Here is a 22,622-nt window from a genome sequence, read left to right on the forward strand (position 1 = left end):
TGTCGTCATTAAATACTATGAGTAAAAATAATGTATATTACGTGTTAGAATAATGTACATAACGTATTCAAATACTGAAACTTCTAGAGCTTACATATAGAATAATATACATTATGAGTTATAAAAATGTATAATGTTGCGATTCACATGAAGAAAAAAAATCACACAAAACAATGATGTTTTTTGGACCGTGGACCACAGGTCACGCAATAACTATTGAACAAATAAACAACCAAATAAGAATAACCAGACATGGTGAATAACTGAATACTGAACAAAAATATAGTATAATAATAGACTCAAGACTAAAAAAAATTAGTGGAAGCCCTTAAAGAAAATAAAAAAGGAAACACCAATTGAACACTACAATCAAAAAATACTCTCCCTTAGCACAAGCACAGGAAGCTGTTTCTATGACTGATTAGGTTGAGTGGTTTTCCACTCCCCCTTCTCCCTTCTACAATCGTTGATTTGAAGAGGCTTAATATACCTGTTTAATTTAGTTTTACTTACCCTAACAAAAAAAAAAAAAAAAACAACTGCCCCTCAAGAAACGCTATTACATGTACTCAATATCTTCTTCTCTTTGTTCCAAGATTATATTAGCCATGGCAAGTCTATAAGCAGTGGACCTCAAATTCCTAACCAGCACATAGATTTCCTTCCTCCGCTTAATGGATGGAGCCCTCCATTGATCCTCTCTAAGACAAGCAAGATTGATCGCCTCACAAAGCGCCACTGCAACAGGATTTTTGCTGCAGGAAGATGATATCCGAATCAATACAACATACATAAATGCTTGGCAAGTTGCTAAGAAAAACGACAGAAATTTTTCTTTATGAAAAATATATTTATTACTGACCTTCCTTGTACAAATCCTGTTGTAACAAAACCAATTGGCAGCCTATAAGAGTCTCTAGATGAAGGGTCAGTAGGGAGTTGACATTCCCATTTTCCATCTTGCTGCACAAAGTATGATCTCACCGAAGATTCAGTCATTTGAAGTTCTCTGTCAGGATTTCCAGATCTGCATTCCACAAAAGGTCCACTAAGCTTAAAAATATTCAAATATGCATACAATCATGTATAAATCCATGAAATAAATTAGGCACATGGCACATTCTTATAAACAGAGCAAAGATATTTCAAATGTAATTTAAGATCATATATCACACCATGCAAATTTTAAAATGATTAAAAATGAGAGTCATCTTTAAAAAAAAAAAAAAAAAAAAAAAAAAAAAAAAAAAGCCAAAAAGTAATTACCTCTGTGTCCACAACAATATATCATCAACATGAGGTGCACAAACCACTGCTCCTCCTTCAAAAAAGCCTTTGCTGTAGGCATGCAGCAATACTCTTACGAAACACAATTTTGGTCCATAATTTACACGATAGATGACCTTATCTGAGTGCTCATTCACCATTTTTTCATCTTTAATGAAGTTAGAAATACACTCCTTCCTGTTCGGAAATTTGGGAAACAAAAGCAAATGACTTCCATTGATTTTATCCAAAAACTGACTCAAAATGTAGGATGTCCTTGCTATAAACCCCACAAACGGATTATCACAATGATCATCTGCATCTGGGCTGTTTTTTGTCCTTTCTTTTGCACTGAAGTCTTTACATTGCACTTGATAATTTCTTTCCACAAATGATCTTTTGTCAAGAGCAAGGTGGACACTGTTCCAAGGAGGTAGAATTGGAACTCCAAAGGGTCTCATGGAAGGAGGATTTCTCTCCACCTTTTCATCAGCAGCAGCGGCTTCCATTTTCATAAAACATGAATATGAATTGCAGTCAGGAAAGTCGGAAGGAAAGTATGGCAACTCAGCCTGCAAAGGGAAAGAGGAATTAAAAGGAATATCAGAAGACCTTGTAAAATCACTGGCAAAGGAAATTGTGCACTTACTTCACATGCAATCCATTGCTTCTCTCTGAGACCAATTGCATGAGCACCATTGGTGATGAGACTAATCCAAAAGACCTTGACCCAACTTAGTGGGAGAAGGATAGACCACCTACGAGAATTTTAAGGACTATTAGGTATTTGAACCGTTTGAACTTTAAAGAAAAACAATTGACCATCCTTTCAAGTTCTTTGGTAAATTATGATTTAAATCACAATCAAAATCAATCAGCTAAGAACCTAGAAAAGGATGACAAACACCATTTGCAAATTGTTGAGAATTAAATTCACAAGAACTGAGAAATTAGTTGAACAGAAACCTGAAGATAAAATATTAAGAGTAACAGAATCTAGCATCATATGAGAAGAATTAAAAGTGTGCAAACATGAATGCAAACACTTGCATCAAACTAAAAGATGTGTTGTACATAATTGCATATTGCATACTACCTATCATAGTATTATACTTGATCACTGTTGAAGGAGTTTGGAGAATAAAGTATTGTCTTGTTATTTACACTCTGTCTACAAGCAACTACACAGCACCATATATATAGGTAGAAGATGGAATACTAATAGGGCCCTAGGGATACTAACAGACATAGAAACTGAACAGTCATAGGAAATAATAAAAGCATAATAATGAGTCTTAATGAGTCTCAACATCCCCCCTCAAGCTGGAGCATGAATATCAAAAGCTCCAAGCTTGGTACACAAATATTCAACTCTGGGACCTCTTAAAGCTTTGGTGAAGATATCAGCCAACTGATCATTTGTACCCACGAATGAGGTAACGATTTCCCCGGATGTAATCTTTTCGCGAATAAAATGACAATCGACTTCGATGTGTTTTGTTCTCTCATGAAAGACAGGATTGGATGCAATATGCAAGGCTGCTTGATTGTCGCACATTAGTTTAATAGGCCCTTTCATGCAAAGATTTAATTCAGTCAAGAGATGCTTTAACCAGATTAGTTCACATGTTCCCAAGGCTATTGACCGATATTCTGCCTCTGCACTCGATCGAGCCACCACATTTTGCTTCTTACTTTTCCAAGATACTAGATTGCCACCAAGGAAAACGCAGTACCCTGATGTTGACTTTCTATCCCAAGAGCACCCAGCCCAATCTGCATCAGTATAACCAACAATCTCTGTATTTCCACGATCCTTGTATAAAACACCGTTCCCGGGAGACTTCTTGATGTATCGTAGGATCCTAATGACAGCTTCCCAATGGCTATCACACGGAGAAGCCAAAAATTGACTCACAACGCTAACTGCAAAAGAGATGTCAGGGCGAGTGACGGTTAAGTACAACAATTTTCCAACCAATCTTCGATATCTTCCTGGATTTGAAAAGGGCTTCCCTTGTTCCGGTACAAGCTTAATGTTAGGATCCATGGGAGTATCAATAGGTCTGCAATCACTCATACCTGTTTCCTCTAATATGTCTAAAGCATATTTTCGTTGAGATATACAAATCCCTTGCTTTGACTGGGCAACTTCTATCCCTAAGAAGTATTTTAATTTTCCAAGGTCTTTTGTCTCAAAATGTTGGAAAAGATGTTGCTTTAGCTGGAGTATTCCTTCTGCATCATCTCCTGTGATAACAATATCATCGACATAAACAACAAGATAAACGCTCTTACCATGTCGATGCCGGTAGAATACAGAATGATCCACTTTGCTTTGGACTAACCCAAACTCTTGCAGAACTGTACTAAAACGTCCGAACCAGGCACGTGGAGACTGTTTCAATCCATAAAGAGAACGTTTTAATTTGCAAACCAAATCAGTCTCCCCCCCTTGAGCAACAAAACCCGGAGGTTGCTCCATATACACCTCTTCTTTTAGATCCCCATGTAAAAAGGCATTCTTGATGTCAAGTTGGTATAGAGGCCAATGATGGATGGCAGCAATAGACAGAAAGATTCTGATAGAAGAGATCTTGGCTACGGGTGAGAACGTATCAGTGTAATCAACGCCAAACACTTGAGTATACCCCTTGGCTACAAGGCGAGCTTTGAGTCTATCTATCTGTCCATCAGGCCCAACTTTGACATTATAAACCCAACGACAACCAACAACTGTTTTGCCAGGAGGTAATGGAACCAAGTCCCAAGTTCCCGAGGATTGCAAAGCAACCATTTCATCTACCATAGCTTGCTGCCAACCAGGATGGGAAAGAGCTTCCCTAACCGAATTAGGAACAGAAACAGATGATAAACTGGAGATGAAAGCATTGTAAACAGGGGAAAACCGGTGATAAGAGACAAAATTATATATAGGGTAGGGATTGCGAGTAGACCGGTTACCTACCCGACTAGCAATGGGCGGACTGGAGATTGGAGCAGGACCCGAATCCGAGGGAAGGGACCGCTCAGGAGATGAATCAGCAGGTTCAATGTTTGCAGCAGTAGTGGTTGGTGGTAATTTTGACCGACGATGATAGGTGAACTGGAAAGGAGAAACAGTGTGGGTTTGTGATGGATTGGGAGGTAGGACAACAGGAGATATTGGTATTTCTGTCCCTCCTTCAAATGAGGGAACTGGTAGGACATCAGGAAAAGGATCCACCACCCTTATAGAGTCAGATGAAAAGAACGGAGTGTACTCAAAGAAGGTAACATTTGGTGATACATAGAATCGCTGTGTCTCAGGACAATAACACCTGAACCCTTTTTGAACCCTAGAGTACCCCACAAAAATACATTTCAAGGACTTGGGTGACAGTTTATCACGACCAGGAGTAATATCCCGAACAAAGCAAGTGCAACCAAAAACCCTCAGCGGAAGCTTGTGTAATGACTCTTGAGGAAACAATATGTTATAAGGTATTTTGCCATGTAGAACAGACGATGGCATACGGTTAATAAGGTAACATGAGTGGAGGATAGCATCTCCCCAGAAATAAGAGGGAACCTTATAGTGAAGGAGCATAGTCCGAGCGGTTTCCACTAGATGCCTATTCTTTCGTTCAGACACACCATTCTGTTGTGGAGTATCTGGACAAGAAGACTCATGGAGAATACCTTCAGAGTCAAGGAGGGTAGACAAAGGAGTATTGAAATATTCCCTGGCATTATCACTTCGAAGAACTTTAATAGAGACTCCAAATTGATTCTTGATTTCATTATGAAATTTCTGAAAGATGTTGAATAGATCAGAACGTCGTTGCATTAGGAAAACCCAAGTACAACGCGAAAAGTCATCAATAAAAGTAACAAAATATTTAAAACCTAACACAGAAGTGACACGACAAGGGCCCCAAATATCACTGTGAACTAAGGAAAAAGGGGATGAGGACACTTTATTAACCCGTTCAGGAAAGGAGGTTCTTGAATGTTTCCCAAATTGACAAGATTCACACTCTAGTGAAGACAGCTTTGAGAGACTCGGTTCAAGTTGTTGTAGTTTCTTCAAACTTGGATGACCTAGACGACAATGAGTAAGGGAAGGAGAAATAGTAGCACTACAGACAGCGGAAGCAGGAGTGGATAGACGGTATAACCCTTTTGATTCATACCCCGAGCCAATCGTCTTCCCCGAACGACGGTCCTGTATAACAACCGAATCAGGAGAAAAAGTGACAAGACAATCAAGAGAACGAGTAAGTTGACGAATGGAAATCAAATTAAAAGGACAAGTAGGTATATGCAAGACTGATGACAAGGGTAAATCAGGAAGAGGTCTTGCTTTACCAACTCCTTTAGCAGAACATATGGATCCATTACCAAACACAATGGACGGAAGAGACTTAGAGTTTGTGAGATGGGTCAATAAGGAAGAATTACCACATATATGTTCGGAGGCACCTGAATCAAGGACCCAGGGTCCGAGAGGTCCAGATTGAGAAACAAGGGCAGCATGAGTCTCTCCCGTATGAGCCAAAGGAGTGAAAACAGTAGCTTGGGCATTAGCCTTAAACCGTGCAAACTCTTCATATTCAGCAAGAGAGACATTTTTAGAACCTGATTCTTCTAGTTTGAGTTGAGCCACATTTGTAGGAGCAGTCAACGGTTTCCCATGCAGTTTCCAACATCGGTCCCGTGTGTGTCCAGATCTATTGCAGTAATCACAGTATCTAGCATTTTTCTGCCCACTACGGTCTTTATTCCGATTGCCCAGATTATTACCACGACTTCCTTGAATCACAAGAGCAGATTGTTCTGTAGTGGATGCAGAAGTTTCACCAGGAAAAGAGGCCACTTGAAGAAGGCGTTTGAACAACTCTTGGACCCCTGGCACACCTTTATCCCCAAGAATCTGGTTTCGAGTATTCTCAAACTCGGGGCCTAATTTAGTCAAAACCAGAACAACAAAAAACTTTTCACGTTGGGCAATCTGTTCATCAGGTGTCCCTCCAACGGGTAAAAGCTTATTAAACTCAGTTAATAAACTTTGAGTTTTCCCAAGAAAGGCTTCCATACTCATACCATCCTTCTTTAAATTAACCAAATTATCAACAACTGTGTAACATTGTGAAATATCATTAGTGTACAAGGATTTGGCTTGACTCCATACCTCAACACATGTTTTAAAAACTCTAAATAGTTGAATTAACTCAGGTGAAAGGGATTGCCATAGAAGACTACAAAGTTGTGCATCCACCCTTTTCCAAATTGCCTTCTCATTTTCTGGTACCTCAGTTTCTACCCCATGTTCCAAGTGGTCAATAACACCCTGGCCCATAAACCACATTTCAACGGCATCCGACCAAGAGTGGTAGTTTTGTGACCCACATAATTTTTCAGAGGTAATAACTGGATTTCCAGATAAATTAGGCACAAACACTGAGCGAGAAATAGCATTTTCAACATTGGTAGAAGTAGCATTTTCAACATTGGTAGAAGTTTCCTTGGTTCCAGTTGAAGACATGGTTGATAAAAAGGAAGAATATTACCAGGAAAGCCAGAGGAGGGTCGAAAATGAAACTGGAAAATATCGCCGGAAAATATCGCCGGAGGAGGTCTCACGCGCCGGCGCGTGGAGGCGCGTGGCGGCGGAAGGCTGCGCGTGAGGTGGCGCGTGAGGGCGCGTGCGGCGGCGGTTTGAGACGGGACTTCGACGGCCGGGGTCGCCTGCACTTCCTGACCGGCGGTGGTTCTTCGGAATTTTATGAAAACTTGCGATGAGGAGTTTTCGAAGAAGAAGCGTAGACAGACCCTGCACTGCTACTGTTCATCCTCGAAATGCTCGGAAATAAAAAGGGGTTCAGGCCAATGGTGGCTCTGATACCATGTTGAAGGAGTTTGGAGAATAAAGTATTGTCTTGTTATTTACACTCTGTCTACAAGCAACTACACAGCACCATATATATAGGTAGAAGATGGAATACTAATAGGGCCCTAGGGATACTAACAGACATAGAAACTGAACAGTCATAGGAAATAATAAAAGCATAATAATGAGTCTTAATGAGTCTCAACAATCACCAATTAAAGGAAATTCACCTTCTGATGGAAGATTTCTGCCCGTAATTTTTTATTAGCAGAAGTGGACATGATCTTGGAAACTGCATATTATTTGGAGTATTTGATGCCCCAGAAATTCTATCACCAATCCGGAACAACTCCATTCGCTGATTGTGTCTCTCCATGCAAAGAATACTTTCCTCTACAGGAGGACTTAATTCTTTGTCAACATGCCACAAATCCATGTACTCACATGAGTCACAACTTTCTTCAAATTCTAAGCATTGACGTGAAAGTAAATTGCATTCCTCTTTAGGATTTTCCACCAAACCACCATGTCCTTTTATTTCATGTTCTTTATAAGCTTGCATTCCTAGAGCAGTTATATCTGGAGCATTAGCAATATCTTCCTTGGTAAAAGCACGAGGATCAACAACGGTAAGGGAAACAACTCCAAAAGAAGGAATTTGATCTTCCTCAAATATTTTCACAAATTGACTTTCTCTGTCACAACCAGATACAGAACACTTCTTGAGCAGGGAAGATTTTTCTGCACTGCTGCATAGACAAGGATACCACTCAGCATTCTGATCTAGTCATTTAGCTGAAGTAGAAGCTCAAAGTCAATAATTATCTCACCAGGTAGCAGGATGTAATGTCTTTTTAAGGACCTGAAGTGTCCTAGATCCTATCACTTCTAATTTTGCAACGCGATCATCAAGGGGGATGCAACTAACTTTGCAGGTGCTGGCATTTATCTGATGGTTAAGAACAATAGAACTAGTGATCTATACTGCACAAACAAAATACAACTACCATAAAATCTAAATTACCTCAAATATAAGAATAAAAAAAAAATTACTGATAAATGGAGAATATCAGTTATAACCATTTAAGAAATTACAATATCTGACAAAGCAATTATTACACATACGAAAACCTAGAGTAATAGTTTAGAAGATAGAGTTCAGTAGCTTACCTGTTGTATACAGGCAGATTGTAAAGCCTCAAACCCTTCTTTATGAGCTGAAGCATGTATGAAAATCCATAGCCGCCTAGAGGAAGCAAAGTCATCAACTCTATTTTGCCTCTCACATTCGTCTACATTAGAGACCTCAACATTGAGCCCACGGACATTCCGAGGTTGCCACATATAGGTGACAGGGGCGATGGCAGAAGAGAAGGATACTCCATAATGATGAAGCTGCAAAAGTACACACAATTATTGATTATCATAAAAAATAATTTCCTGGGGGAAAAATCATGAACATAGGCAACCTACCATAGCATTACCACAGATAGAACCTGAGAGTATGTCCTGGGAAGCATTTTCACACTGTGATGGTGGAGGAACAATCATGTTGTTTAGGATTGATATCAACATATCCTGAAAGCATATATAGTATGGTTAATAGACTTGTAATTTCAACATGTAGAGTAATGTCTGTGAAGCAGAGTATCATTATTTGTTTTTCTTTATTTTTCCTTACAAATCGCTGGACCTAGATGATGAATGTATTGCAACATTTTTAAAGCTAATATTGATTCTAAAGAGTAATTACAGAAACAACCTCCACGAACTACTAAAACCTATTGGTATTACAAAGCATCCTTCAGCAGCACCAAACAAACAATACGACAGGGTAAACTCACACCAATAAGTAACATAAAAGCAATGGAATGCCTACCTCTGGACCCTCCAACTGTATGACACTAGAATAGCTTGCATCGTGCACAAGCACACTGTCTTTCAGTTTCTTCAAAAGTGCCCTTGAGCCTCTTCCTCTGCATCATTTATACATATTGAAAATTAATGGAAAAAATGACAACACAGATTTTCTTTCCTTAGACAACTTAAGACACTTCAAAGATAATAATGCAACCTTAGCAACTTAAACTTTTATTAATTTGTCACTCCTGGAAGAAATGGCAGTGTCAATAATGATATAACCATATAAGTGGCATATGCTTGGAAAGCTTGCCCAGATATCCCAAGTTAAAGATATTGTGTTCAAGAATTTTACTTTTATCTTTTCTTTATTCAAGTGTTTGCATTTTGGTATACCTGCCTTGTAGGCCAAGGGGAAGGTAAAACCCCCAAAGTTTTGCCATTGTGAAACGCTTTGCATGCCATATATGTGTTCTAAGTCTTTTTGTCCCATCTCCTGAAGTCAAAAACCCACTATTGGGATTCATCCTAAGTTCAGTTCTCCTACGAACACGGCGGGGAGCCTCCTTATCATTCTCCAAACTGTCAGTCTTGTCCACATCATTGTTTCCTACCTTCCGCTTCTTTCTATGTCTGTTCTTTGTTACTCGATTGTCATGCCCAGTTGTCCTTCTCCTCTTGCTTCTTTGTGACCGAAAATCATTGCTTAAGCGGTTCTTGATAATTGAGTGAAGAGTCTCAAGTTCAGATGCTCGAGATTCAGCAAATTTCTGCACATTAATGGTTCGAGGTGGTGCTACCGCAGTTTGAGGTCTACTTCTATCTGGTGTCATCTTCAGTAAAAAGAAGGAATAACAAATAAAATAAAAATTAATAATAACAGTGATAACCTAATCAATCTTTCTTATCCTAGGAAAATTCTATCAATAACAGCACTAAGCTTCTCAATGATAGAACTTATCAATTGCACTTTCTATTTTCATTCACTTCACAAGATTATGTGAAAACCAATGAGATATAAACTAACAAAAAAGAATATGAATACAACTGGTGGCTCATATATTGCAACAATAAGCAAGTAGCATTTCTTATCATCGTTAACTATAAACTCAAACAAATAGTAGCAGCATAAAAGTAAACACCATTCAGCAACCTAGTAGCTATTAGCTTCAGAGCAGTAAAATTGCAGAAACAGTAGCAGCAACACTAACAGGTTAGGTTAGAGCCCTAACATTATTGACTCTTATTAAGATTGTAGATGTAGATACATGATTATGAATCACATGACAATCAATCAAATAACTACAAAACCAAGTTCATAATACAAATCCAACAACACAAGTTTAATAACTGCAAAACCACAAGTCTATAATACAATTATACAAAAATCCAACACAAGTTTTAAACACAACAAAAAACCATAAGTCCATAATACAAAAATCCAAGTATCCAACACATAAACAAAGTAATCCAATTACTGCAAGTGACTCATAGGTATTTGTGGCTATCTATAGTCAATTTCTTTATGATGTCGCAAATCAGGAATCAGCGCACTTATATTGAGAAAAATTAAAGGAGTAACAATCCACCTAAATGCAAATGGAAGATTTCCAATGCAATTTACATTTTTATATACCTTAACTATTTAAGCGCACATACCATATGTCCTAGAATTACAATATTAAGAATGCTTTGGCATTTGTCTTTGAGGTCATGCCCATGAGTCCATGACATCTTAGCATTTCACCATGAGACCTAGTTTGAACCCTAGATATTACTCAAGTGTTTCTGTCTTCTAAGAACATCGATTTCATCTCTTATTAATAATGTCCAATCTCTTTTCCTTATTCCCAGAAAATTTAGTGACTTGATCCAGCTTCTGTCGCAAAAGTTGTTTAGAATTTTCAGACAACAAACCAGTCATAAGAGATACAAATAAAGTATGATATCCCAAGCAACAAGGCCGCGGCCTCCGTCCATGGCCGCAGCCCTCAGTCTCCGTCCACCACCGTATCCTACACTCCTCCGGTCACGATAATTTACAATTACATTATCAAACTAACCTGTTTGCTCCGCTCGTGAGTCCAGTTACCGGAGATAGTATGAAGCCGTCGCAGTCTGGCGGTCTTCCACTCGTCCAGGTCCAGCGTCCCTTCGTAGCTGCGTCCGACGGGCGAAGACTGCGTTAAATCGGGAATGGATAGCCGAATAGGAACAAATTTGGGGGTTAAGGTTTTCTAATTGAAAAATATAATAAGGTTTAATGGTAAAATAGTTACTCTATAAGTAAATTTTGACTTATTTGACCACTGTTAATTATTTGATTTGGTTTAAAAATCAATATAAGTGTTTGATTAATTAGCTTTTTGCAATGTTGAAAAAATCACTAGGCACCTTCTAAGCGCTTAGGGACCGCCTAGGGCACCTAGAACGCCTAGGCGCGCCTAAAGCGCCTAGGAGGTCGATCGCCTAGCGCCTGCCTAGGCGCAATTTTTGTAACACTGGCTTTTTGTATTCTAAAATGCTAAAATTCAAAAAACTACTCAAAGCAATCTTTTCAATTAGCTTTTTGATAAAAGAAATTATATCAAATACCTATCAGCTAACATCTAATTTACCAAACACCTTTCTACAATCAGCCAATGTTATCAACTAGTTATATCTTCTAATTAACCCAATCAGCTAACAACTAACAGTCATTTACCAAACAGGGCTTTAAATATAAAAGTTATTGTGGTATTAATGTAAGGGGGCGTTTGGTTCAAGTCATCTTAGAATTACTTAGGTAATATGAGTTTGTTAATATTATATTATCTTGTTTGATTCAAGTTATGAGATTACCTGATAATATTATATTACTTGAAAGCTTATGCGGTGATAATGTTATTACCTTCATTTTGTTAGGTAATTTTATATGAGGTCATGTTCCTACATGTGGTCTGTGGACAGAATCTGGCCTTTGATTTTGAGTTGATCTATGATTCATATTTTTTCAGCTATTTTTGGTTTTTTTTTTTATTTCATATTTTTTCGCGTGATTGTGGTAAGAGCTATATAGTCTTTGTTTTTTTTTTTTTTTCCTTTTATTTTTTGGGGTTTGATTTTCGGATGATTTGCTTGATTTTAGGTGTATTGTATATGGTAATTTAAGATATCGTTCATTTAAATTAGGATGCAGCGTGTCTTTTTATATTCGTTGTAGTTTTCTGTGATTTTTGTGTGTGTTGTTCCAGAGTGTGCAGTCTTCATTGTTCTTTTTTGCAGCATTCTCTGTGCAAAGGCCTATGGATTCTCCAGGTTAGGATTTTAATTTGTTTCGTCTATATATTTATTGAGCAGTAGGTGTTGTTTGGTTTGTGCATGATTAGGTGTTATTGTGTAAGATATGGGGTGGCGGTGTGGTGTATTGGCGTTGGTATTTACACACTTTAATCGTGGTATTTGGTCGTTGGATTAGTCATTGACGTAGGGATGGGGCTTATTGTTCCCATTAGTAGTTGTGGTTTATGGGTTATGAAATATATATTATTTGGTTGTTGTAATTCTCATTTTATTTTTTTCGTTATTTCCATTGGCTTTTGGTATTCGTCTGTATTTTGTATTGCTATTTTATGCGGGTTTCCTTGTTGGTTGAACAACATGAGTTGTATGTGCTGTTTGTGTGTTCTGTGTACATGTCCTTTGCATTGTATAATTTTGTGGCGCAATCCTATTCATTGGGTGTTTTGTTTCGGTTTTCATTTTTGTATTCTGTTTTTTTAGCCCTTAAGTTATGTTATCGGTCTTTTTTCGTGGTTTATTTCCTGTGTGTTTTATTTGTTTTTTTCGTATTTGTTCGAAGGGTTCTGGCTGGGGTGGTTACTTCGTAGTGTGCATATGTTGTCATTTGAAGTGTGCAACCAGTATGTTACGTTTTTTTTTTATTTATGTTTTTATGTGGAGCATGTTGGTTTTGATTGTTTGTTTTTTTGTTTATGTGTGTGTTTCTGGGTGATGTTTGTGCAGTACGTTCGGGATCGATTCAAGGTTGTGTTATGGACGTGTCTCCCGATGGAACTAAGTTCTGGACTCCTTCGTGTGATGAGGTGGTTAGGCCTTTTGAGGGGCAGCTTTTTCCTTCTCTTGCTCACGGTATTGTTTTTTATCGCCAGTATGGGTCTCTTGTTGGTTTTTACGTACGTTGTAGTTCAGTGCGTAAGAATAGGGAGGGTGTGGTTGTAAAAAACTTGTTGGTTTGTTCACGTGAGGGATTCAAGCAAGGGGGGAATAGACCCGGTGTTGTGAATGGTGCGTTGGATCAACCAGTTGTGGCTCCAAAGCGCCGGCGTGTTTCGAATAGAGTGGGTTGCAAAGCTAGGATGTTGTTGAAGATGGTTGACGATGGGGTTTTTGTGGTTCATTTCATTGAGCACCGACATAATCATTGTCTTTGCTCGGATGTGGCTAGGCCGTTCCTGCGGGTTAATCGTTCCATGGATGTTCAACACCAAATTTTTGTGCTTAAGTGTGCCAGGGCCAACGTTGGGCCTAATAGGTCATTTCGCTTGGCTAGGGAGTTTGCGGGGTCATATTCCAATGTTGGTGCAACATGTGTGGACTTTAAAAACTTGAAGCGTGACTTAATGGCGTATATTGGCACTTCTGATGCTCATTTGTTGTGAAAAAATATGCTAAGAAGGTAGAAGATTGCCCAGACTATTTCTTTAAATATGATTTGGATTCTGAGGATCAGTTACGGAGGGTGTTTTGGGCTGACCCTATTGCGAAGGAAAATTATTTAACTTTTGGTGATGTGGTGTCGTTTGATGCGACTTATGGTACTAATATGGTAAGCCACATTTTTTCTAAAAATTCCCAGTACTTTGTTTATTTTTAAATTGCTTGTTTGTGCAGTTTGGTCTTTTTTATTTGTGCATGCAGTGTGCTAACGCCCATGGTTCTATTCGTTTTTTGGTTTGGTGTTATGTCTTGCAGGTATGGTATGGTATTGGTGCCATTTACTGGTGTTGATAATCACAGGAGAGGCGTCACGTTTGCAATTGGTTTGATTTCTCGTGAAGATGTGGATTCTTATGTGTGGCTCCTTCAACAATTTAAATCTGCAATGGGTTGTGTGCCTAGTTGCACTATCACTGACCAAGATCCTTCGATGCGGATTGCAGTCCCACAGGTGTTTGGTACTACGCGCCACAGGTTTTATATGTGGCATATAATGTCAAATGTTGGTGAGAAGGTTGGTAATGTTCTATCTAAAGACGAGGAGTTTCGACGTGCTTTGAATGATGTTGTTTGGAATGAGACGTTGTCCGTGGAGGAGTTTGAGCGGGGTTGGCAGGACGTAATGGAAAAGTATAGCCTTGGTGATCACCGGTGGTTTCGTCTGATGTATGATCTGAGATCGTATTGGATTCCTGCGTTTTTTAATGATCTTTTCATGGGTGGCTGCTTCGCACGACATCCAGGTCCGAAGCTGCGAATAGTGTGTTTGGTAGTTGCACAAACCAACATGCTAGTTTGTCTGAGATGTTCAACAATTTTGAAGGGGCTATTGATGCTTAACGTGCAACGCAGGCCAAACTGAATGCGGAATGTGAGGGCCATTTTCCTACCTCCGAGACTCCGTTGTTGATTGAGAAGCATGCGGCTGTAGTGTATACTGTCAACGTTTTTTATGATGTTCAAGCCGAGGTTATTGCGGGATCTTTTTCGTGTCGTTCTGTTCGTTCAAATGTTGAAGGGGTGGTAACCCGTTATGAGGTGCAAGATGGTGATGAGTTGGTGCACACGGTGATTTTTGACTCTGGTAATATTGTTGTGAAGTGTACGTGTAACATGTTTACACGGGTTGGGTTACTTTGTCGTCATATTTTTTGGATTTTCAAGGACCGCAAGTTGTTTCTATCCCTTCTCGGTATGTTGTTTCACGTTGGACTGGGGGTGCTTGTGTGCGGCAGTTGTTGGGGGTTCAACGTCGGGGGTCGGCGGATGTAGATGTCGTTATTGGTGAAGCTTGGGCAGAATTCTTCTCGTGCATGACCATCGCGTCACGGAGTGTTGATCATGTTATGAAGCTGACTGCATCTTTGAAAGATTTCAACGCTAATTTATTGGCTGAGAATGGTCCCAGCGATCCCTCTTCTTCTTCTAAGAAGCAACTTTTTGAGGCGTTTTGCGATGCTTCGCCCGATGGTGAAGTTCATATTCGTCCTCCTCCTATCTCCATTAACAAGGGTGGTGGCAAACGTTTCAAAAGTTCAAGGGAATTAGCTGTTGAAAAGGCCGGACGTCGTCAACGACAATGCCAAACTTGTGAAAAGTATGACCATAATAGTCGTACATGCCCGATGCGGAACGTAAACATTTGAGGGCAGGACTCGTACTGGTCTTTGAATTTTATTTAAGTTTCAACACATTGCTATGGTTTTTACTTCTCCAATGACTTGTTCTTATTCTGCATTTTCTGTTGGTTTTAAAATAATGAGTTTGTTTTGTTTTGTTTATTGGGTTTGTTTTCAAATATGTGGAACAATTTTATGACATGCGTTTTTTACATATATTTTGTCAATTTTTCAATGCGCTGTTATTATTATTGTGGCTTCGTTACTTCTTTAAATAATGACATGCCTTTGGTATTGTTTTATTTTGTTTCCCCATTTTTTTTAACCATTCCCCAATTGCATACTGTTGTTTCGTGCCTTTGCACATCGTTTCTGGTATTTTAACCAATATTACACATATGCTTCCTCTTGCATTGCACATCACTTCAACTTTTCTTGAAATCATGCACATTCCATCGGGGATTGCTACTGGTTGCACATTCAAGTACGGAGTCGTTGCACGATTCCTGGTTAATGAATATATTGCATTTCTATAACCTTCATCGTTGCACATCCAACTTTGGGGTTTACTACTGGTTGCACGTTCAAGTATGGGGTCGTTGCACGATTCCTGATTTATGAATAAATAGCATTTCTATATTCTTCATCTTTGCACATTCCAGCTTTGTGTGTTACTACTGTTTGCACTTTCGAATATTGAGTCGTTGCATGAATTCTAACTAATAAATAAATTTCATTTTTATAACCTTCATCTTTGCACATTGCATCTGGCATTGGGCTACTGTTTGCACATTCAAGTACGGAGTCGTTGCACGAATGCTGAATTATGAAAATCCATTTCACGTGTCTAAACTATTGCATATTCACATATTTTGGGTTCTTTTACGCCTTTGTCAGTAGCCCGGTGCGTGTTTGTGAACCTAATGTTGGGAATCGCGCGCAGTCCTAGTATAACTACACTTTTAAGATCAAAAATAAGTTAATGCACATTTGCAAACAAAACAATTCTTCCTGGCCAATTTCAATGGTCTAGTACCAGACGTTATCTACCTTATTCGTGTGTCTTTTAGGCATCAAAAACTAATTCCCAATCTCAGATAAAACCACTTTCTCCAATTGCATTCTTTCTCATATTTTCCACTCAACAAGTACGCTACACCTGTTGCGTGAATTCTCCCTGGTCGAATATAGGTGAGCTTTGAAGGTTTTTGCCGTGCTACTCATTACACTCGCTGAGCAAGATCTCCTTCATATACCTCATTCTAAATGTTTCGATTGTGGACTTGTCTCCTTTGCGTAGTCCACATTTTCAATTCCTAACTTGCTCCCCTATGAAGCACTCCATGTGCGTCATTGCTGATAGACACATTTTACACTCATATTTTAGGTACATCTTTATAATAATTTTGCATTGGTTATTTAATATTATCTAATAATTAGTTCTTTTTATATATAATATAATATATAATATATAATATATATAATATATAGTATATATATATATATTACGCACAAACTAAACATATATATATAATATAATATATAATATATAGAATATACTATTAATATATAGTACGTACTAGTACATATATATATATATATATATATATATATATATATATATTATAAAGATATAAAAGGTCCACTTTATATATATAATATAATATATATATAACATTATGTACTAATATATCCTCCCCTCAATTTGTTTTGTACAGGTTGAGCAAAATTATAGCGGAAGTGGAAGATGTCTTCAGGACGTGAGGCAAGAAATTAGGAATTGGGTGGTGGAAATTCATTTGACCTATTTTTAGAATGCTATAAATAGCAGGAGTTTCCTATTGTAAAATGTTCATTCTTCCCCTCTCGAATATTCTTTAAGGTTGTTATCAATGCCCATTCGCGGCTAATTTCTTGTTTAGTTTAGTGAATTGAAGCCCCGGAGTTCATTACGCTGTAAGGTTATTTATTTATTTTTATTATATATTTTTTATGCATTTGAGTATTAAATATTCTTCTAAGTTATTTGAAATAATTGTGTCATTTAATTGCTAGGGAGGCCTACTAGTTATTTATTTGATATAATTATTTGCTATATTAGATAATGTTGTGCTACAAATTACTCTAATATTCAGTAGCAACTGGGTTAATTATTGACGGCTTAGTGATAATTGGACTCGGGTAGAATATTTTCCTAAATTAAATGCAACCGCTTGTGCTTGTGTTATTTAGTTTGTCGGTTTTCCTAGTTCCTATTGCTGCTATTAAATTAAATCTATAGCGCTTGTCTTAGATTATTTAGTAGTTAGGGGTAATTAAACCGCGTGTGCTTTAGTTACCTACAACTAAGGGAAAACGGAAATGAAATAATTTCACGACAAATATTCAACTGCATATTAATTACTTTATAAATCAATGATCAGTGTTAAACTCCGGTGGTGGATCTTTACTGACCAAGGTTTCTTATTATAAGTGTTTTCGATATATTATTTTCACTGTTTATTCGTTCGATTAAATTTCTCGTTTATTTAATTTCTCTTTTATTTAATATTTATTCTCGATATATTCCAAACCCCCCCATTATTTCCTTGAGCACAAAAGTTAAACTAGTTACTCCTCGTGGGATCGATCCTTACTCCCGCTACTACGTTTGTAAGGTTTTAATTTGGGAGCCTACGACAGCTCACCAAATTTTGGCGCCGTTGCCGGGGAGATTTTCTAGCTTATTTTGTGTTTGTTTATTTATTTAATTATTTATTTTGTTATTTGTTTATTTGTTTTTCATTACTTTTACATAATTGCAAATCAAAATATATTTTCTTTTTGTTTATACCTATAACTCGATCTGCTAATCAAGAACTCTTGCCGTACTATCCGGAAATTGAAAGAACTATACGCAGGTGGAAGAAACAAGCTTTGAGAAAATTGGAGTTTAGTGATCTGGCTACCGATTCTACCAATTCTGATTCAGAAGGGGAACCCATGGCTCAAAATCGGACTTTAAAAGAGCTTGGAGCTCCAAATTTGGATCAGCAACCTTTATGCATCACTTTTCCCGCTCTAGATGCTAATGTACAATTCGAACTGAAATCTGGATTAATTCATCTTTTGCCTTCTTTTCATGGACTTGCAGGTGAAGATCCGCACAAACACTTAAAGGAATTTCATGTGGTGTGTTCGAGTATGAAACCCACTGGGGTTACTGAGGAACAAATCAAGTTGAGAGCCTTTCCCTTTTCGTTGAAAGATTCAGCGAAGGATTGGCTATATTATTTACCCTCCGGAAGCATCACCACATGGAATAACTTAAAGACAGCGTTCCTTGAAAGATATTTCCCAGCTTCAAGGGCGGCCAACATTAGAAAGGAAATCTGTGGTATAAGACAAAACAATGGAGAGTCGTTGTATGAATATTGGGAACGTTTCAAGAAATTATGTGCAAGCTGCCCACACCATCAAATTAGTGATCAATTACTCATTCAGTACTTTTATGAAGGACTTTTCCCAATGGATAGAAGCATGATTGATGCCGCAAGCGGTGGTGCGTTAGTTGACAAGACACCAGACGCTGCAAGAACCCTAATTGCAAACATGGCTGCAAATTCTCAACAATTTGGCAATAGACTTGTCCAACCGTCTAAGCAAGTGAATGAGGTAAATATTTATGCTCTTGAACAACAAATTTCTGGTTTAGCTACTCTTGTTCGTCAATTAGCAGTAGGCAATATGCAAACCGTAGGAACATGTGGAATTTGCTCGGTAGTTGGGCACCAAACTGATGCCTGCCCAACTCTTCAAGAAGAACCTATTGAACAAGTCAACATGGCTGCGAGAACTCTAATTGCAAACATGGCTGCAAATTCCCAACAGTTTGGCAATAGACTTGTCCAACCGTCTAAGCAAGTGAATGAGGTAAATATTTCTGCTCTTGAGCAACAAATTTCTGGTTTAACTACTCTTGTTCGTCAATTAGCTGTAGGCAATATGCAAACTGTAAAAGCATGTGGAATTTGCTCGGTAGTTGGGCACCAAACAGATGCCTGCCCAACTCTTCAAGAAGTTGAACAAGTCAACATGGCTGGAGGTTTTCCTGGACAACCTCAAGGTAAGTATGATCCATTTTCTAATAAATATAATCCTGGATGGAGGGATCACCCGAACCTTAACTATGGGAACTCACAAGGGAACCAGTTTGTTCCAAATCGTTCCAACTTTCAAACGTATAGACAACAATTTCCTTCCAGGCACCAACCAGCCCAAAGCTCTAGCTCAGGTATGAATCTAGAAGATATTGTTAAATCTCTTGCTACTAACACTTTGCAGTTTCAATAAGAAACACAACTATTCCAACAAGAGACAAGGGCTAGTATTCAAGAAACAAAGGCTAGTATTCAAAACTTAGAAAGGCAAGTGGGCCAACTAGCAACTACGGTAAGTCGGTTGGAAGCACAGAGTTCTGGCAAATTACCCTCTCAAACGATCGTTAATCCTAAAGAGAATGTAAGTGCAATTACTGTGGGAAGTATGTCGCTGGAAAAGAATGTTGATTTAGACAAGGAAATAAGTGCAGGTAACATTGCCAATAAAGAGAAGTCCCAAGGTAACCTTTCTTCTTTTTCTGATTATGAACCAGTACCCCCTTTTCCTCAAGCTCTTTCGGAGCCAATAAGAGGAAACTCAAATAATGATTTATATGAGACATTTCGTGAATGTGAGGCTAATAAACCATTTTTAGATTCTATGAAAAAAGTACCTCGCTATGCAAATTTTCTAAAAGAGGTATGCACATTGAAAAATAAACAAAATAAAGGAATTGATGAAGTGAAAGTGCACGAGAATGTCTCTATGGCTAGTCAAGGAAATCTTCCTGAAAAGTGCAAAGATCCAGGTATGTTTACTATTCCGTGCATGATAAGTGGTGTGAAACTTGAAAATGCTATGTTAGATTTAGGAGCTTCTATTAATGTCATGCCATATTCTGTTTATAAATCGTTAAATCTTGGACCCCTGAATAAATCTAGTATAGTAATTCAATTGGCTGATGGATCTACTACATATCCTAGGGGTGTGGTTGAGGATTTGCTTGTTAAAGTTAATAACTTGGTTTTTCCTGCTGATTTTTATGTCCTTTGATATGGAAAATAATAATCAAATTTCTCATATTTTGTTAGGAAGACCATTTTTAAAAACCGCAAAAACAAAAATTGATATTCATAGTGGCATGCTTACAATGGAGTCTAATGGTAAATTTGTGAACTTTAATATTTATGATACCATGAAATCTCCTAGTGATGATAATTTTGTAATTTTTGTTGATTCCTTGAAACTTGTTAAATTTAATGCAATTGCTTCTATTGAAAATAAAGAAGAACCAAATAATAAATCATCTTTGAGTCCTAATCTGCATGAAGGGGCTGTTTCTTTGAATACTCATAATCATCGAAGGTACTCAAAAAGACGATGGAAATTTAAAGATATATCATAAGTCGAGCCAACGACGATAAACAAAGGCGCTGCTTGGGAGGCAACCTAAGGTGGGTTTGTTCCATTTTTATTTTTATTTTATTTTATTTTATTCCCTATTCTCATTCAATAACCCTTTTTCTGCATGTTTTTATTCAACATTGGGGACAACGTTGATAATAAGTGTGGGGGAGGGAATTTAGTTTTATTATTTGTTTGCATATGTCAAACTTTTCAAAAATTTTCACAAATATTTTCTTAGTATTTTATGCTAAATAAGTATTATTTTGAAAAATAATATTTTTTTTTCTTTCTTGGAATGCATAACATGATTGAATAAATAGTTTGGCAAGTTGTGATTAGTTTGTTAGCATCTCTTGTTTGATATGTAGTGGCTATATTAAGTAAGCAATAAACCTGTGAGTGTTTTGAGCCACTGACTGACACTTCGGTCTTATTTTCTTTCTTTTGTGTGATTTCTTCCATAATTTTGTTTCTCTAGAACTTGCCTTGATTCTCTTTTAAAGCTAATTAGACCATGCATGATTCAACTGTGATTAAGGCCATTATTTGACTTTGAGCCTCACTAGCCAAATAACCGGTTTGTCCTATGATTTATTTCCCTTTGTTAACCACTTTGAGCTTTATGGCCATTCCTTTCTTTATTTTGGACCACATTACAAGCCTTTTATATCTAAAATAATGCCTTCACCCAACTGAATAACTAGTAGAGCAAATTTTGGATTATTTTTGTAATCTACGTGAGGTTGGGAAGGATAAGTGTGGGGGAGATCACTTACTCTTATTAATATGATTAAGAGTGAGGTGAGTTGTATCTTCGTTGCCAATATGACGTTGGTCTTCTATGAAAAAAAAAGAAAAGAGGAAGCAGTCCACGATTCAAAAAAAAAAAAAAAAGCATGAAAAATTGAAAAAAAATGAAATGGAAAAATGGAGAATATACGTTTGAAAAAGAAGAATATTGCTGAAAATTTATGAGAAAATGAAAAAGAATCAGCAATTGATTTTGAGTTGAAGTTACTTCTAAATAAACGAAGTAAGGGGGAAGTTCTTGTAATATTGAGGAAGAATTCTATATTTCTGAGAATGACAATTGGGTTGAAATGTCAATACGAAATGCTTTGAATGAAAAAAAAATTTGAGGGTGTTAGATTAATTGTATGTATTTTGCTCCTCTAGTTTGAAGGTTTTATTTAAACTACTTTCCTAAAATATTCCATACCTTAACCCTAACCCCATTACAACCTTTGAAAAGTCCTTATGATTTGTGTCATGCATGACTCTTGTAGTGGTGATTGAGAAGATATGCAAGCCTATGGTAGAGCAATTTTATAGGAATGAACATGAGCTAAATCTATACCCATCAAACACTTGAGTGATGCGTGATATTCCTGTGAGAGCTTACTTATTTAGTTATCTCAATTTTCAGACATGGGTGCTAGCTTATTAATTGCAGGGTGCTTCAGATTGTTGTTCATGAAGTGTTATGAGTTTCAGGAGCTTTATTTTAATTTACTTCGCAAAATAATATTTTTGCTTGGGGACAAGCAAATGTTTGAGTGTGGGGGAGTTTGATAGACACATTTTACACTCATATTTTAGGTACATCTTTATAATAATTTTGCATTGGTTATTTAATATTATCTAATAATTAGTTCTTTTTATACATAATATAATATATAATATATAATATATATAATATATAGTATATATATATATATATATATATATATATATATATATATATATATATATATATATATATATATATATTACGCACAAACTAAACATATATATATAAT

The 22,622-nt window shown here is 37.3% G+C and overlaps 2 protein-coding genes across 4 annotated transcripts; one reads left to right on the plus strand and one right to left on the minus strand.

Annotated features, from left to right (window-relative positions):
- Positions 1 to 356: 356 nt before the first annotated feature.
- LOC109163969 (ribonucleases P/MRP protein subunit POP1-like) lies at positions 357 to 11,202 on the minus strand. 3 transcript variants are annotated; one of them, XM_019312713.1, is made up of 11 exons: positions 11,062 to 11,202; positions 9,395 to 9,831; positions 9,018 to 9,114; positions 8,612 to 8,716; positions 8,309 to 8,533; positions 7,969 to 8,087; positions 7,369 to 7,887; positions 1,916 to 2,024; positions 1,267 to 1,838; positions 863 to 1,027; positions 357 to 755 (listed from the first exon to the last, which is right to left on the minus strand). In XM_019312713.1, the coding sequence occupies exons 2-11, from the start codon at positions 9,829 to 9,831 to the stop codon at positions 560 to 562; spliced, it is 2,544 nt and encodes an 847-aa protein (XP_019168258.1). In that variant the 5' UTR covers positions 11,062 to 11,202; the 3' UTR covers positions 357 to 559. The 3 variants fall into 3 exon arrangements, with proteins under 3 accessions (XP_019168258.1, XP_019168254.1, XP_019168248.1); XM_019312709.1 differs by having other exon boundaries at positions 7,369 to 7,884; positions 7,969 to 8,117; XM_019312703.1 differs by having other exon boundaries at positions 7,969 to 8,117.
- A 2,610-nt stretch (positions 11,203 to 13,812) lies between these two features.
- On the plus strand, positions 13,813 to 15,363 carry LOC109159173 (protein FAR1-RELATED SEQUENCE 5-like). The gene is made up of 4 exons (XM_019307233.1): positions 13,813 to 13,826; positions 13,973 to 14,486; positions 14,570 to 14,801; positions 14,882 to 15,363. The coding sequence occupies exons 1-4, from the start codon at positions 13,813 to 13,815 to the stop codon at positions 15,361 to 15,363; spliced, it is 1,242 nt and encodes a 413-aa protein (XP_019162778.1).
- The last annotated feature ends 7,259 nt before the right edge of the window (positions 15,364 to 22,622 follow it).

The sequence above is a fragment of the Ipomoea nil genome, unplaced genomic scaffold (genome assembly GCF_001879475.1).
Source record: "Ipomoea nil cultivar Tokyo-kokei standard unplaced genomic scaffold, Asagao_1.1 scaffold0302, whole genome shotgun sequence".
Taxonomy (NCBI): Eukaryota; Viridiplantae; Streptophyta; class Magnoliopsida; order Solanales; family Convolvulaceae; genus Ipomoea; species Ipomoea nil.

Bases quoted from the DNA above. Each gene is read 5' to 3' on its own strand.
- LOC109163969 (XM_019312703.1), bottom strand. From the start codon at position 9,831: ATGACACCAGATAGAAGTAGACCTCAAACTGCGGTAGCACCACCTCGA. The intron at 8,118-8,308 runs GTAAGCTACTGA...TGTGCAGTATAG, and splicing joins AATCTGCCTGTATACAACAG to ATCACTAGTTCTATTGTTCT. The intron at 2,025-7,368 runs GTGAATTTCCTT...AAATTCTCGTAG, and splicing joins CAGAAATCTTCCATCAGAAG to GTGGTCTATCCTTCTCCCAC.
- LOC109159173 (XM_019307233.1), top strand. The intron at 14,487-14,569 runs GTAGTTGCACAA...CGTGCAACGCAG, and splicing joins AGCTGCGAATAGTGTGTTTG to GCCAAACTGAATGCGGAATG. The intron at 14,802-14,881 runs GTAATATTGTTG...TGGATTTTCAAG, and splicing joins CACGGTGATTTTTGACTCTG to GACCGCAAGTTGTTTCTATC.